At 40.3% G+C, this 16,569-nt stretch overlaps 1 protein-coding gene across 1 annotated transcript in view; it reads left to right on the forward strand.

The window, feature by feature from the left end:
- Nucleotides 1–16,569, forward strand: part of tmem8b (transmembrane protein 8B) — a 66,428-nt gene that overhangs the window by 19,273 nt on the left and 30,586 nt on the right. Inside the window, exons 5-6 of the mRNA XM_079271067.1 lie at nucleotides 9,548–9,644; nucleotides 10,800–10,923. Coding sequence (XP_079127193.1) covers nucleotides 9,548–9,644; nucleotides 10,800–10,923 — 221 coding nt within the window. The remainder of the gene's footprint in view (nucleotides 1–9,547; nucleotides 9,645–10,799; nucleotides 10,924–16,569) is intronic.

Genomic DNA, 16,569 nt, shown 5'->3' on the forward strand with positions numbered 1-16,569 from the left:
CTTCTACATCCCGACCGGGTTCACGCACCCCAAATCCCCCCCCCCCCCACACACACACCTTAAAAAAAATAAAAAAAATCAACAGAGCCTATTTATAGCCGCATAAAAATCGGACTAATGAGAGAACAGTTTGCTCGCGCGTGCCGTTTGTTTACAAGATAAAAAAACACAAAAACGGACGTACACCAGAAGATTGGCCAGATTAGCCACATCTGTAGACTCGTCTACTTGCAGAGAGTAAAACTCACTCTTCTTCACGCGACCGACTAATGTAGCCAGGATGTCTTCGGACAAAGCATCGATGCGGAGCGACACTGTTGTTGGACACCGGGATTACGTCAAACTTTTTTGCTTCTCTCTCTCCAATCATACATTCCACCATCTCTTTAACATTTTTTTCCCTCTCCACCACCGCCTCTCCTTCTCCCTATTACGCGGTCAGAATACTACCACAACACGCGCCTGTCTCCGGCAGAAATGCGCTCATCCACGCACGGGAACAACACCGAGTTGTAATATATACCTCCATAACACCCCGCCACTCTCGGCTCATACCTCCCCAGCAACGAGGCACATCACCCGGTCACAATACCTCCAGAATATCCCCCGTGTGAAATCCGGGACTTGGTTTTATGGTTCCGAGTGGCGGGCGCTCACCCGTTGGCGCCGGGACGCAAGGTCTCCAGCCGTCCCCGCCGTGAGGCACCCGATCGTCAGGTCTTCAGCCGTCGGAACAGGCCGCGGGTCAACAACTTGTGGGTGGCGGGGTAGAGGCGAGGCAGATCACAGAAAAATAATAAAGACTAGAGTATGGAAAAGATATGTTGATGAGAAACGTATTTGTAATACGTCAAACACAAACGTAATCAGGGAGAAAATACGTTCATGGTAAAACGTAATTGAGAATGCATTTTAGTTTTGGGGGAACGTAATCTTTAGGAGACAGGACTGCGCCGCCATTACATTTTTCCTCTCGCGCACCCCCTAGAGGCAGCTCACTTTGGGAATCCCTGCTCTAAATGCACTGTAAACACACATATTTCAGTGTTTACAGACATTGTTAAGATTACTATTCTAAATATACCATGTCTTGTAAGAACAATGTTTTTTTTCCATCTTTGAAACTGAAAGTGAAGTTTAATTGTTGCACAATGTAGCACAAATGGGAGTTACACTTGCATCTCTAAACTGATAATGACAAATTGTATGCAAACTAAATGTTTTTTTATTTTTTAATAAATTGTTATTAAGATATGGATATAATGGTGTTTGTTGTTTTTTCCCCTGCAAACATTTTTAGTTTTATTGTTTGAAGTGTTAGCTGACATGGTAAAGTAGAAAATGCAAAACTCTTGAAAGTGTTCTGTTGAAGATTTAAAAAGGAGTAAATTGAAAATAAGGTGTTGGGTAAGAATTACACTAAGGGAGTAAATACAAGAGTAAATATGTTTTAACACTGGCAGGAGTCAGTTAAAAAGCAACACTGTATTTGGTGTAATTTCTTAATCAACACTTAGTGTCAAGTAGGTCCAACACTCATGAAGAGTAACTTGATTAGAGTTCATTCTAATTAACACTCAAAAAGACCTAGTGTCAAATTGAAATAACACTACAAGAGTTATTTACATCATAATGTCAAATTTGAGTAACACTTCTCAGTGTAGTGTAGTGTCAAATATTAACTCTAACCAGAGTTAAATTTACTCAAACAATGTAACACTATGTCCAGTGTGACTTTAACACTCTGTAGATAGGGACCATATGTTCACTGAATCAGTGTTAAAATTGACTCTTTAAGTGTTTCATTGACATTTTACTGTGTTGGCACAAAGGGCGGAGGCAGGAGGAAACAAGAGGGAAAATAAGCCCGGCTAACAACTCGAAAGCAAACAAAACAACCTCAACACAAGGTCCATTCAGAGGCTTTTCTGCTGCTTTTGGTCATATGACCTCCTCAGCTGATGGAGCTGCCCACTTGTCATGGAATCGCAGATGGTAAAAGTCCTTTTTCTTTAGAGCGCTCGAAATACACTCTTCAATTGTTACATAAAAATTGAGATTGAAAGTTGATTCTTGACTGTGGAAACAGAAGTTTGATACTATCTAAAGCTCCAAACCAGCTACTGAACAGACCTTGTGTTCGCAGACAACAAACATCTTTGTCCAGAGATTGGAAAGCACTTCCGCTTTAGTAACAAAAGAAATCGAATACAAAATCTAATTGTTCAAAACACATCATCATTTCATGTGTCAATATACAACATGTAAAACTGAAATTGGAAAAATCTGATCACTGGCAAATGGATTGGTCAATTAGTCAAGACGGAAAATCAATCAGCGACAATTGTGTAATCATTTTATTTCAGTCATTTTTAAAGGAATGGTGTGTAGTGTTTAGAGGAATTAATTGGCAGAAATGGAATAAAATATAAGTATGCTGTCTTTAATGACCTGGACATATGAATTCCCTGTGTTCTTGTTACGTTAGAATGAGCCGTTTATCTAGATACGCCGCCATGTTACTACAGTAGCCCAGATTGGACAAACCAAACATTCACTCATAAGCCCATTTTCGAGTTTTTGCGTAGGCCACCATAGTTGTCCAACACGCTACGCACATGGCAGAAGTTTTAGTTTGATCCATTCTGCAGCCTCACCGCTAGATGGCAGAAACTCCTACACACTGGTCCTTAGAACAAAAATGTACCGCCTCAAATGTGAACATTTGCTGCTTTTCTTCTTTTTATATTATATTGAACTTCTATGGACATTTTTTAACGACTCAACCATTAATCGATTTGTCGAGAAAATAATGTGGGATTAATCCATAATGAAAATAATCGTACGTTGCAGCCCAACACGTTCAAAATGTGAGTTGTTATCTTGCAGCCTCTGTGCCGTCTCTCCCTGCTTGCAGACTTTGTGATAAGCCAGGCTAAACACATCTTTCATCTCCACCGAACACCCGGAGATGAAATTGATAATCGATCTTCTCATCTAACCCCCGGTGAGAAAGCAAGCAGCCTTATTTCCCAAAATGTCAGAGTAAAGCACAAATGGTTGAGGGTTAAAGGAAATGAAAAATAATTGACTGTAATGAATCTGATGGCTTATTGATTGATTCCTTGGTGGATGTGGCTGCTGTCACCTCACAGGGAGATCGTCGTGGGTTTAAGTTTTCCTTAATGTTGATGCGTGCTTCATCCAAAAGTCATCATCTGCGTTGGTAATTAGTTTCAATAGCGATATCCTGGTTGTTTTCCTGCCTTGTACGTCCTTGCATAGACCCTGACCCCTCCAATCCATAACCCTAACTCAGCGGATGTCACTGAGACGGTATGCTGTAATGAAACCAGGCTGCTTTTGCCGTACAAGCACGAGATGCATTCTTCAGAGACAATGTCATGCTATATTATTCAATGGACAGATCCCCCCCCCCACCCCCACACACACCCTCTGCAACGATCTGTCACTCGCTTGTCACAGGCGTGGAATCCAGTCAGCCGCTGCCAGTGGGGTACTCTGGCAGATATGCAGGGCTTTAGGAGATAATAGCTGGTGCTGCTTGCCTGCCTTGCATCCCTCCCTGGGAAAGAGTGGGGAAAAGGAATGCATCTGGCCTTTTATTTCCAAAGCTACCTCGAATGGCGGGGGATCAGTTTCATCGCTTTGGATCCATCTTTCAATGTTTTCTTCGTGTGGGGATAATACAGGTAAAGAAATCATAAGCACTGCAATGCACGTTCAATGTATGTCTCGTTTTTATATGTAATTGTTGTTTCACAACAACAACAATACACTTTCATCTGAGGATGGGGGGGGGGCCTCAAATAAAATGATGAATAAATAAGCATGATAAATAAAAAATAAATAGATGAAATTTAAACGTCCCCAAAAAGATATTAAATAAATAGGCAACAGCAATAAATAAATAAAGAGTATAATTGTTCTGTATTTATTTATTCATAAATTTATGAATTATTTTAATATTTATTTATATCCACATTTATTGTCAGTGAATAGGAGCCAGGAGACACCATGACATAGTTGTGTGACACCATTTCTCATTATCACACAGGAGATGTGGAAATAAATCAAATTATGAATAAATAAATTAGAAATATATCAATACAATATAATAAATTAAATATATTTTATTCATGCCCATTAATCTATTAATCTTTCCTTTTGTTTTGGCAAAATTATATTTTATTTATTGTTAAATCATCATGCTCAATTATTTATTCATTTATTTATTTATCTCCCCCCCCCCCGTGTGTGAGAACTTCTTTGTTAAATGATCTTTAATTTGACATTTTAAAATGAAAGAAAGCATGTTTGCTGTTGCTAAGCTGCATTCATATGTTCAGAGGAGGAGATGCTTACAAAACCTAATCGTAAGGTCCAATATGTGTCAAAACAGAAGACAGCTTCATATTTTAGAGAGCAAAATTAAAACTCATCATGGAGTTTATTTTAATTAGTTTGGGCACTGGGATGTGCAGCATATAGTGTACATGCCAGCTTCTTCTCTGTTCTTGCATTCTGGCACATGTCATCAGCGTTACTCCAGGGAAATTTAGCAAAGCAAAAATCACAGGAGTAAACAACACGGATGAACCGGCATTCATCAGAAGCTTTCTTTTTTTCGATCCGCAGCATTTTCCCAAGTGTTGAAGTCTGTCCCATTGTTGCAATTATTTTGACGGGATGTTTACTGTTAAGTTTTTCCCGCAGAAGTTTGCTTCAGTCGGTAACCTTGAAGACAGCACTCCTGATTGAATTATCCCTCTGCAACTCTCCACAATCCTAACTAACAGCTGCATAATGGATCGCGGCTTATAAATCACAATATCAAATGTAATAAATGTAGTGAATGTTCGCAACAATGTTACCAAGTGCTTTACAAGTGACAGCAGTAAATAAAAACCCCAAACAAAATTCAAATTCCAGGCATGAATTAAAAAATGGGACACACAGAAAACACACACACACACACACACACACACACAAGCGCAACAAGAACATAAATTAACAGCAATGTCCCGACAACAGACGAGTGATTGAAATCCTTTTCCTAACACTGCTTACCAGACAGAAAAGATGCAGGGTGCCGAGGTCAGCATCCAGCTTGAGGCGAGATCATATATGACACGGAGCTGTAAGAGCCTTGGAAGCAGGGGCGGACTGGGGGAAAAACATGGCCCTGGAGTTTACTGTCAGACCGGCCCACTCAATACACGGCGCGTTGGCCACTCAATGCATCGCACGTATCGACCAGTCAGTGACCTACTTGGAAAAATACCCACACACTTAACATTATTTTGGATGATTACAAAGAAATTATATCATATATGTTTTTTTTTACAACATTTGGATCCACCAATTTGCCTGGATGGACACATTGAATAAAATAATACTCGCTATTTTAACACTCGAAGGTAGGTATAGTTTGCTAGATGAATATGCTTAACTCTGGGCTAGTATCAGATGGTTATACGCAGTGGCGGCTGGTGGAAAATGTTCTAGGTAGGGCTTTGAAATGGAAATGTATTGTGAGTACAATGAAGACTACTTTAAACGTGGCTTTACAACAGATGAAATACTTCACGTGGGATTGTGCAAACGCACCCTTGTAAGGATTTTAAGCATTGAACAAAGTTATTGTCATAACTTGTCTTTGATATTTTCTTTAAAAGTTTGACAGAGTAATGTGGGTTTCTTAACCCTAAATTAAAAGGGTATTGTAATAACAGAAATGTGCTGAAATATATTTTTACATTTATATAACTGCATGTATTTTACTCTTGAATAAACAATAATCAAATACAGAGACAGTTATTTATCAATATGTTAGGAGTACACAGTCTTACATTTACAACCAGCCCTTTGTGGGCGACCGTAATGCTGATGTGGCGAAGAGTGAAAGTGAGTTTGAGACCCCTGACTGAAAGAGTTTAACCCCAGTACATCGTTTCAGTTCCAGTAAGAAGTCATGGACGAATCGACCGCGACCGACCGGCCGCACACCGAACTCAGATTCGTTCCCTGCGAACGTGTTCGTTGATCTGTAGATCCACTCGAGTCTCTCCAAACGTTTTCAAAAGCACTGTAGTGTCCTGCTGTGCTCAGGTTAGCATTGCATAGCTCCAAACACGAAGATACTCAGTTAAAATTAAACACATTCCCAGCCATACAATGTGCAACGCTGTCAGCCAGGAACACCGTTCATACAAATCCTTTTCCTGGCTGAGTCAGCCATTGAGTGTTAAAAAAACAAAGCTAGGTAAAAAAATAAAATAAACTACACCAAGCAAAACCCTAAACATTTTATAATTTCTGCCATATATTTCAATTTGAATTCTTACCAGTGGCAGCTGGTGGAAAATGTTCTAGGTAGGGCTGTGCCACATCCAATCAATTTCAGCAAACATCCCAGAATGATTTAATGCAAAACAATTAAGGTATCAAACTTTATACTTTGCAGTTACATATTTAACTTTTATTCCAACATGAAAAAAGCAGTAAATAACACTTTGACAAACACGTCAGGACATCTTATTTGTGTCACCCACACAGGGAATTCAGTATAATATAATAATATATAAATCATATAATAATATAATGACATATATATCATATAATAATATATATATCATATAACAATATATATATATCATATAATAATATATATATCGTATAATATTCACTATAATATAAAACACACACACACATATATATAATTATTTATTTATAACTATATATCATTTCTCAGCAGGTGCTGAATGTCTCTCACTCCCTAACTGTCCATGCTGGATCTGTCCCCGTTGTTTTAAAAAGCTATTAGCATTATAACTTAAAAATAATAACTTAAAAATAAGTTATTAGCATGACGTCATCCAGCTAGCCAAACCTGTCTGGTGTACAGCTACTGGAGAAGCTTAGCATGTAATGCTTCCCTTTCCTGCTAGTCTGCTGTCTGATCGTGCAGTTTCTCCGCCACAGTTCTCCTCTCAAACGGCTCTTGGAGGAGTAGTGCTCGCGCTGGCGTTCGCGCTCGCCTGTAGAGAGTAGTCCGGACGGAAATGCGCAACTTGGGGCAGAATTCTGCCCCCAAGCTGAATCTATTTGAGGACGCTGATTGGCTAAATTGTATGTCACTCATTTATATCTTTAATCAGCATTAAAGCATCATTGGCTAAACTGCTTCATAGTCCCGCCTCTTTGGGGCAGATTGCATGCTGGTTGTGTGATTGTGTGTGTGTGTGTAGGGGTGCTGCCGGCTCACAGATGGAAACCATGAGTGTGAATACAGATCGCGAGGACTAGTATAAATATCAGTCAGCGATTATTGACTTTAAGTATTAGAATAAATTTAACGTGTTCTGTGACACATAGAATATAGTTGGGGTCGCGATCTCAGAGCGAGGGCCGGTTAGTAATGGATGTGGTGGTGGTGGGCATCGTGGCTGAAAAAGTGACAATGACCAGCGCAGCGTAATTTCTTTCTAAATTCTCGGCGACCAGAAAAACAATTAAAAGATAGCTGGCCTCAGGACAAAAAAAAGCTTTGGTGGACACAGCCCCTTAAAAGGAGCAGTTGTCTGGCTTCAACTAAGATGATTAAGAATTGGATAATAAAGACCTAATATGTTAAGCTCATTGTGACGCGAAAGGAACAGTCACAGGATCACTGACGTCATCAAGCGTACACCGTCTGGGCACCATGAGTGTGGGCCAAATTGTTGAGATATAACACAGAATAAACTTTGACCTGTGGGAGGAATCGCCAAAGTCAGTATAAGTTATCATCTAGGGGCTTTGAATATCTATTGTAAATTGCATTGCAATCCATTTAATAGTGGTTGATATATCATTCTGAACCACGAATGTCAACCTCGTGGTGGCGCTGGAGAAAAAGTCATAGGATCACCTGTAGAAATAGGAATAAAACGGACATTGCACTGTTTTCCGTGGTCATTTGACTGGTACAAAAGAAAATGGTGATTGTTGTTAGTTCTTAAGGTGATGCACGTCAGCGGGGCCATAAAGTGTTGTTGGAGCTTGCCGGAAAAGAGAGCGAACGCAGCTCTGGGGAGAGGCGGGTGGACCATTAGACCCAGCTTTCACCGGTCCGCTGTTTGACTCACTTTCTGTAACCAGTGTAGCATTAAAGCATGGTAAATGGACTTGTACTTGTATAGCGCTTTTCTAGTCTTCCGACCACGCAAAGTGCTTTAACGCTACATGCCATTCACCCATTCACGCCCATTCATACCATGCAAGGTGCCACCTGCCCATCAGAACTAACTAACATTCATACCAATTCATACACCGCGACCACAGCCTACGGGAGCAATTTGGGGTTAAGTGCACTAACTAGCGGAGCCAGGGATTACTCCTATTCTATTTCTCTGGGATCATTAGGGTCATTCAAATTTTACCCCTAGTGACCTTGAATATCTATTGCAAATGTCTTTCGTCAAATAGTTGTGGACAGGCCAACCGCCATTGCCATCCTGCTGGCATGACCTTAAAAACATGTCTACTTTTAACCGATCACATTGTCATACCAACCAAAAATGTCAATAGCAGTCACTTCAAACAAAGAGTGTGACTTTGGGGGGCCTCCTGTTCCCTCTAGAGTCTAGCCCCTGGGCTTGGTTCTTGCCCAGCTGGTAATCCATCCTCGAGTGTGCCTCTGCTCAAGCCTTCATCTACAAACTGTATGGCAGAGTTGGGATGAAAAGGTGAGGAGGGGCTATCTTGAAGTGCCAGTGGGCGTGATTGAGTCTTACTACCAAGAGAGTATGGGCCAGATGGCGAGTTAGGAAGCCTGAAATCTCAGCACCTGGCAATGTGTTTGTTGAGTCATTGCATTAATCAACAACTTTGCCAACTCCATGCATATATATTTTACTCATTTTGTGCTAGAGGGGGGCGGTGATAGAGATCTTATTTATTCAAGAAGTAATTGCCTAAAGTTATCCTTACCACGAAGCGCATTTCCCTCTGGACACAAAGCAAATGAATATAAGGTGCTGTATCTGAAAAAGACTATATTTTGCCTTGCACTTTCAGGTTCAGCAATTTATTATTTTCAGAGTGGATTTAAAAATGCCCTTCATTCCCAAGTAGTAATGTGAATAACTTAGAGAGAACTTAGAAACTTAACAAAGCGTCAAATGTGATGCCTGAGTGCACACAGACACTTTAATAATGCACGCAGTAATTTATTGCTGTTATTTGTACTCCCGTTGTCCTTTCACCCATTCACCTAATTGGACCGTTGTGGTCTCCTTTCACCTCTCTGCGGAGTGAGCCAATAAGTGAATGTGGCTCCCAACGCTGATGTGTTAGTTTTACAATTTGCCATCTCACGGCTGAAACGAGACCTGAGGTGACCGCGAACGGTGACCGCGAACGGTGACCGCGAACGGTGACCGCGAACGGTGACCGCGAACGGTATCGGCTCGCCGGCGTGACGGCAGCAGATGGCTGACGGCCAGATGGATGAATGACGTGTGCTTGTGCTTCCTCCCTGCAGTCTACGCTGAAAGGAGCTAATGTCACGGTGTTTGGCTGCCTGAACCACGGGACGCCTCTCTTCTTGAGGGAAAACTCCTCACTGAAATGTGAATCAGGTATGTCAAAATGACCCCCAAATTAATCAAACAGTTTTATTGTTCCGTAAAAATGTTACAAGTGATTTACGTTATTTCCATATGAGAGGGACCGTCCACACCAAGAACTACAAATACGTTGTTTTAAAAATCAAGCAAACTCCAGTGGACGGCATCCACACCACGACTTTAACGACACCAGCAAAAAATAAAAATGTTTTTGGGATTACTTTATTTCTTATATGAATATGAAGACTAAAAATAAGAAAACTGTTGAAAATTAGCTGAACAGCCGTGATGCTGTTTGTCTTTCAGCACCACGGATGATGATGTTTATTTTAACACTTTATAGCTGATGGAAAATATGTTCAGTGACCATTTGTTCTAATCCCCCCCTCTTGTGTGAAACAAATACACCTTCGTATTCCTGAGTACACACATTAGTTCACTCTTTTATTTTTCTGCTTTACAAATCGATCTGCCGTTTCCTGACCAGGAAAACAAAAGCCAAAGAACATTAGGTGACAGTGACTTAATGAAGTGGACAGCTGGAGCATGCAGCTCGTGCTTGGCGCTCTTTTTACAGAACGTTATCGTTCATCAGTGTGGCTGCTCACATCATTATCATTATAGTTCCCATTATAGTTATTGTTCCTGGTGTGCACGGCCCTTATGGCTCGTCCAGGGCTTCACCTTTGAGCAGACAAAAATACTTCTCCAGCACCTCTCAACTCCCAGAACTTTGACTATTTCTACACGATTTACTCCACCTGTTTTGCTTAAATGTCAGACAACATTTCAATTGGCATCATCTTTCAGTGTAATCACTTGAACTAGCACTGATTTCTATTAGGACATCCACTTCAAGCTCACTATATATACCAACACACGGCTGACATTTCAACTCATTTCCGTGATTGAACGTGAATCTTTAACTCTTTTCAGCACTTTCATTTCAACTTACCTCACCTCACACTAGAATTTCCCACTTCATCTACATTCAGCAATTCCAATTGAACCTCTGTTTCAACTTCTTTAAGTATTTTACTTTTGAATGTAACTTGAATTGTTCCAGTATTCAGAAAAAGCGAGTACATTTTCATCAGAAAATGTAATCTACTCTCATTAATGCTGTTTTGCTGTTTTAAGCTCTCTGATGGTTTTCTCCTGTTGCAGAATCAGTTGCCGGGTTTTTCCTCGCTGTGAACGCCTCTGCTAATATCACCAAATTGAGGATTCCTTACCCGCAAACAGGCACCTGGTACCTCAGTCTTCGCTCTCTATGTGCCACTGAACATGGGTAAGACAGGCAATGCTGCTCCTGTATTTCTATCCTATTGGCTTTACACTCTACTTCAATGGAGATCTTCACTCAACCATATTTAGAATGTTCATGAAGATAAAATTACTGTCCACATTTTTTTTTGTCTTTAACGTAAAAGTTTCACACTTCGTTCAAAATTGCTTATTCACCCTCTTGAGGCAATATTGAAGTTCAATGCAACTATTATGGCTGTACACTAAATATGAAGCTTCTACCGGCAGCCAGCTAACTTAGCTTAGCATAAAGATTTGAAACAGAGGGAAATAGCTAGCCAAGTCTCTATCCAAAGGTAAGAATGTGCCTAACAGCATTCGGAAGCTCCCTGTTTTCAGACTTTATGCTTAGGAAGCTGTTGGCGGTAGCTTCCTTATTTAGCATACAGTCATGAGAATAGTATCCATCTTCTCCTGTAAAGACCCAGACACACCAAACTGACATCAAAGAACCAGCGGCGGCAAAGACAGACTGTTGCCTTGCCTCACGTTGCAAGTGTCTTGACTGAATGTTACACATGAACACACTGCAAAAGCTGGCAACTGGCACATAAGTTGCTTTCTCGAGAGGACATTACTCTCCATACCAGCAGGTGGCGGTTGTCTGCTGGTCAAGAGCCGACTAGTGCCAAGAGTGAAGGACAGGCTGCAAAAACTAGGGCCACCGGTCGGGCTGGTGTGCCAGGGCCTTAACTATTGGCAAGAAAGCGAATGAGTTTACTTCCCAAAATGTTTAACTTTTTCCATTATACCTATAAAATGGAAACAATGGTGTAAATTGTTTGCACTGTAGAAGTCAACTCAGTGGTCTCCAAAACATTATTTACAAGCTGAAATTGATTGAAACAATTTGAGTGACGGTTACTCATACATTTTTGACATTCTCACAATCATTTTTTTTCGGCTTGGTCCCAGTGTCCCAAAGCATCCTCTGTGAGACAATATTTGCTGTCAATTACAGGAAGACAATTGCAAAATAGGTCATTCAGTATTTCTTAAAAAGCATCTCTGTATAACAATCACTAGTTTATTTACCCAAATGAATAATTCAGAGCTCTAATGAAGACACCATACTCACTTTAAACGGTGCTGCCTCCCTCATTCAACCACATACTTTCCCATCTGTCACCCTGCAGATTATTTTGGGATTGGCTTCATGAATGTGCCAATGGTGCGCACCTAGCATATGGCATGGAAGAGGGTTCAATTTTGAGGTTTAAAAAGCAAATGTTTCAGATTTCCCTCACTACCCCTGGAAAACAAATTCTTCAGTCAATGAAATCATCAAATCAGAGGCAAAAGTCAAATGTCCGAAAATCTCATTTTGCCCTTGAAAATATTTTTCCCTTTTGCAGAGAACGAACTACAAGCTATCTATCCGAGCTCCCCAAAACAGATAACATTGCCACGTGAACGGCACGTTCAAGATCATATTAACGTTTTTGAATAGGCTGATTTTGTGGAAATGTTGTGAACACACTGCCAAGTCTCGTCACATTGTAAGCAAGGTTGGATGACATTACATAACGTTGCTTTCTTCCCAACTTGTTTTAAATGGTTGAATAATAGGTAAGCAATATTTGATCCATTTGCTAAAGTTGACGCGCTTGCTAGCTTGTTTTGCTTGCGGAGGGTGGGTGATTCAACTCGGGCTAAGAGCAATGGTTTCAAATCTGGGAGATGTTGAGAGAGTATAAAGTATGATAATGTATATAATGTCAGTGCCAGAGATTAGGTGGTATTATTACTCGTGATTACAGGTTTGGTTTGCTTTAAACCATCGCTTTAGCATCTGGATAATGTTTAAAACTATCTTAATTAAATAGATTGGCCTTGTTAGACTCCGCTTAACATTACTAATAAACGGGATAAGGTATCAACAGTCAGTACATTTCAGTAAACTTGACTGTAAGTTTGAATTGTACATTTAGGTTTGTAGAGTTCAGCCTAGATTTGTAAGTTGGCAAAATTGTAGGCTATTTTCAGTATTGCTATAGAACAGATTAGTGTATGGGGCCATCTCTGTCTGTCATATCAGTGAGATTATCACAAAAAATGTGGTGGAAAAGTCCCGGAAAATAATGTGAACCCTGACACAATACATTGCCCCTGCAAAATATGAGGGGGGATTTATAAAGGGCACGACTCTTTACTTTTCATTACTGGAAAATATCTTGTTAGCTCTATTGTTCTCTCCAACATCATGTGCAGTTTAATCCACAGATGAGTACAATAATTACACACTTTCTCTCTCTGAGGGTTGTTTAAAGTCATGAGAAATGTCGCAAAGGGAAGGGGGGCTGCTATTGGTCCATTAAGTTGTCCAACGCAATGTTTTTCACAAGTTCTTAAGGATTAGCTATTTAGCAGATTGAGCTGTTTTGACAAACCCTTAATGGCACGAAAATGTGAACAGAATGAAATTAAGCAGATTTTTTCACCGGCCACTTGAGACTTTCCAATTGAATTTGAAAAACAAATAATAACAGATGGTACGGGACATGATCTCGTCCTCACATGAGAGCTTTGCTGAGGTATGTAAATGTAGAAAACAGTCACGTAGCTGTGCGTTCGATTTCCAGAAAATGTACACATGCTAAATGAATCGGGTCTCGTTAATGAAGAATAGAGGTAGCGTAAATTATGCTCTTCAAGGCTACAATTAAGTTGAGTGATATAACTTGAAGATTAAGAAGCAAGCAGCTGTGCCAATTAAGAAATAGGTTCCGGGAAAAAGCAAATAAACACATTTGATAGTTTATGGAGTTTCCTTTTCTGTGACAGATTATATCTGCCAGCAATTACAAAAGATACAATGCAAGTACAATATTGCAAGTTTTTTTTTCTGTGACCATATATAATATCAGAGATTAATTTATGCTATATAAGTACATGTACAGTTGTTAGTTGCGCTACATTTAGCTGCATAACAACAACCTCTATCAGCTCGTGAAATACCTAAACAATTTTACCTTTTATTGGAAATTGTTCTTTCGAAATACAAAACAGGAGACATAAAATATGGAGCTATTTGTTAGGTAGAGTAGTGTGAAAGATTTTAAGTAGGGTAGTACTGTAATTGACCCTTCGCTACTTTAGACTTGAAATGGAAATGTATTGTGAGTACAATGAAGACTACTTTAAACGTGGCTTTACAACAGATGAAATACTTCACGTGGGATTGTGCAAACGCACCCTTGTAAGGATTTTAAGCATTGAACAAAGTTATTGTCATAACTTGTCTTTGATATTTTCTTTAAAAGTTTGACAGAGTAATGTGGGTTTCTTAACCCTAAATTAAAAGGGTATTGTAATAACAGAAATGTGCTGAAATATATTTTTACATTTATATAACTGCATGTATTTTACTCTTGAATAAACAATAATCAAATACAGAGACAGTTATTTATCAATATGTTAGGAGTACACAGTCTTACATTTACAACCAGCCCTTTGTGGGCGACCGTAATGCTGATGTGGCGAAGAGTGAAAGTGAGTTTGAGACCCCTGACTGAAAGAGTTTAACCCCAGTACATCGTTTCAGTTCCAGTAAGAAGTCATGGACGAATCGACCGCGACCGACCGGCCGCACACCGAACTCAGATTCGTTCCCTGCGAACGTGTTCGTTGATCTGTAGATCCACTCGAGTCTCTCCAAACGTTTTCAAAAGCACTGTAGTGTCCTGCTGTGCTCAGGTTAGCATTGCATAGCTCCAAACACGAAGATACTCAGTTAAAATGAAACACATTCCCAGCCATACAATGTGCAACGCTGTCAGCCAGGAACACCGTTCATACAAATCCTTTTCCTGGCTGAGTCAGCCATTGAGTGTTAAAAAAACAAAGCTAGGTAAAAAAATAAAATAAACTACACCAAGCAAAACCCTAAACATTTTATAATTTCTGCCATATATTTCAATTTGAATTCTTACCAGTGGCAGCTGGTGGAAAATGTTCTAGGTAGGGCTGTGCCACATACAATCAATTTCAGCAAACATCCCAGTATGATTTAATGCTGGGAATCGATTCTGCCCCAAGCTGAAGCTATTTGAGGACGCTGATTGGCTAAATTGTTCGTCACACATTTATATCTTCAATCAGCAATTGGCTAAACTGCTTCATAGACCCGCCTCTTTTGGGCAGTTTCGGCAGCGCCCCAGCCAGCTGAGATGTGCACATGCGGAGAGGACGTGCAGACAGGCGGAGATGACGTGCAGGAAAAGCATATATTTACTGCAGATATCATATTTTACACATATTACTGGGTGATTCCATATTTCAATAACACAAATATTGACAATTTGTATAGTTTGTTATTATCGTTATTTATTTTATTTGTTGCGGCTCAAGGTGGGGCGGTGCCCTAGCACCCTCTATTGACCAGCCGCCACTGATTCTTACAACTCCAACTAACTTCTGCCAGCTTCCTTAAATTTCACATTAGTCACATGCTCGCCCACTGACCAATCACGGTGCACGTTAATGCTGACGTACTTAGCAAGCTACCTCGGTGCCACTGGCAGGTCAAAGAATACGCCCAACATGTCAAACTAAAGATCTGATTGGTTGAAGACTATGACAATCAACAATGTTGTCCCCATTCACTTAAACTGCAAAGTCTACGTAGAGGACCTCGGGCCTCTCTCCTTACATAGAGAAATAGGGGCTGAATCTGATTGGATAAAAGCTCCCCTTAAAGCAAGCTGCACTGGAAGCAGCGCTGCAGGCTGGAAGCAGAGTAACAGAGGAAGACAGGAGCTGTGCAATGAGAAAATAAGCTAATGGGGAAAAAAAGTATAATACATGTAGTTGTTGGGATCTAAAGGAGCGTGTTTGGGTTATCAGCATTTAAGAAACTGAATTCTTGACATCAATAGAATTATTGATGTATGTAACAATTATTAATGATTATTAATATAAACGGGGCACCACCCTGCGAACAGGGACCAATAACCAAACGATAAAACTAAGTCTCATAATTAGTAGTCACTCATAATGTCAATAGTCTGCGTATGACTATACATTCAGTGACAGTGAAGGTTTTAAGTTCGAGCACAGGCTACTACATACAGTCTTATCAAATACATATGTACAAGTAATCACAGACGACTGCTCCTGAAAGTATAACAGAGTTTATTGAATCAAAATAATAAACGATCAAATCAATTAATATTGCAACCAACAAACGTTATCATACAATTTTATATGCCTAAACTAAAGAATGAATAAAGTGGATGAGGGTGTATGTCTGTGTGTGTATGTGTATGTGTGTGTGTGGGTGAACAGGAAGGAGTCTTACAGCTACGCTAAAGACTACAAAGATGGCGGCGTCGAGTGACGCTGGCCAAAGGGGAGGGGCCTTAAGAACTACAGCTAAAAACTACAAAGATGGCGGAGTCGAGGGACCCGGACAAAATGGCAGAATGGGGCTGCTGTACGTAATTCACGTTTGCCTGGGCAGCACGTGATGTGAGGCGCTCGTTTGAACGAGGTTCCCCAGGGGTAGAACTAGGAGCTATGTGTATGTGTGTTTCGTGAAAGGAGGAAAGAGAAAAAGGGAGCGAGAACTCGAAGTGAATCACGCTTCGGCGTGCGATGTGGTAGGGAGCCTGATTGCTGGTTCTATCAT

Source organism: Melanostigma gelatinosum (genome assembly GCF_949748355.1).
Source record: "Melanostigma gelatinosum genome assembly, chromosome: 6".
NCBI lineage: Eukaryota > Metazoa > Chordata > Actinopteri > Perciformes > Zoarcidae > Melanostigma > Melanostigma gelatinosum.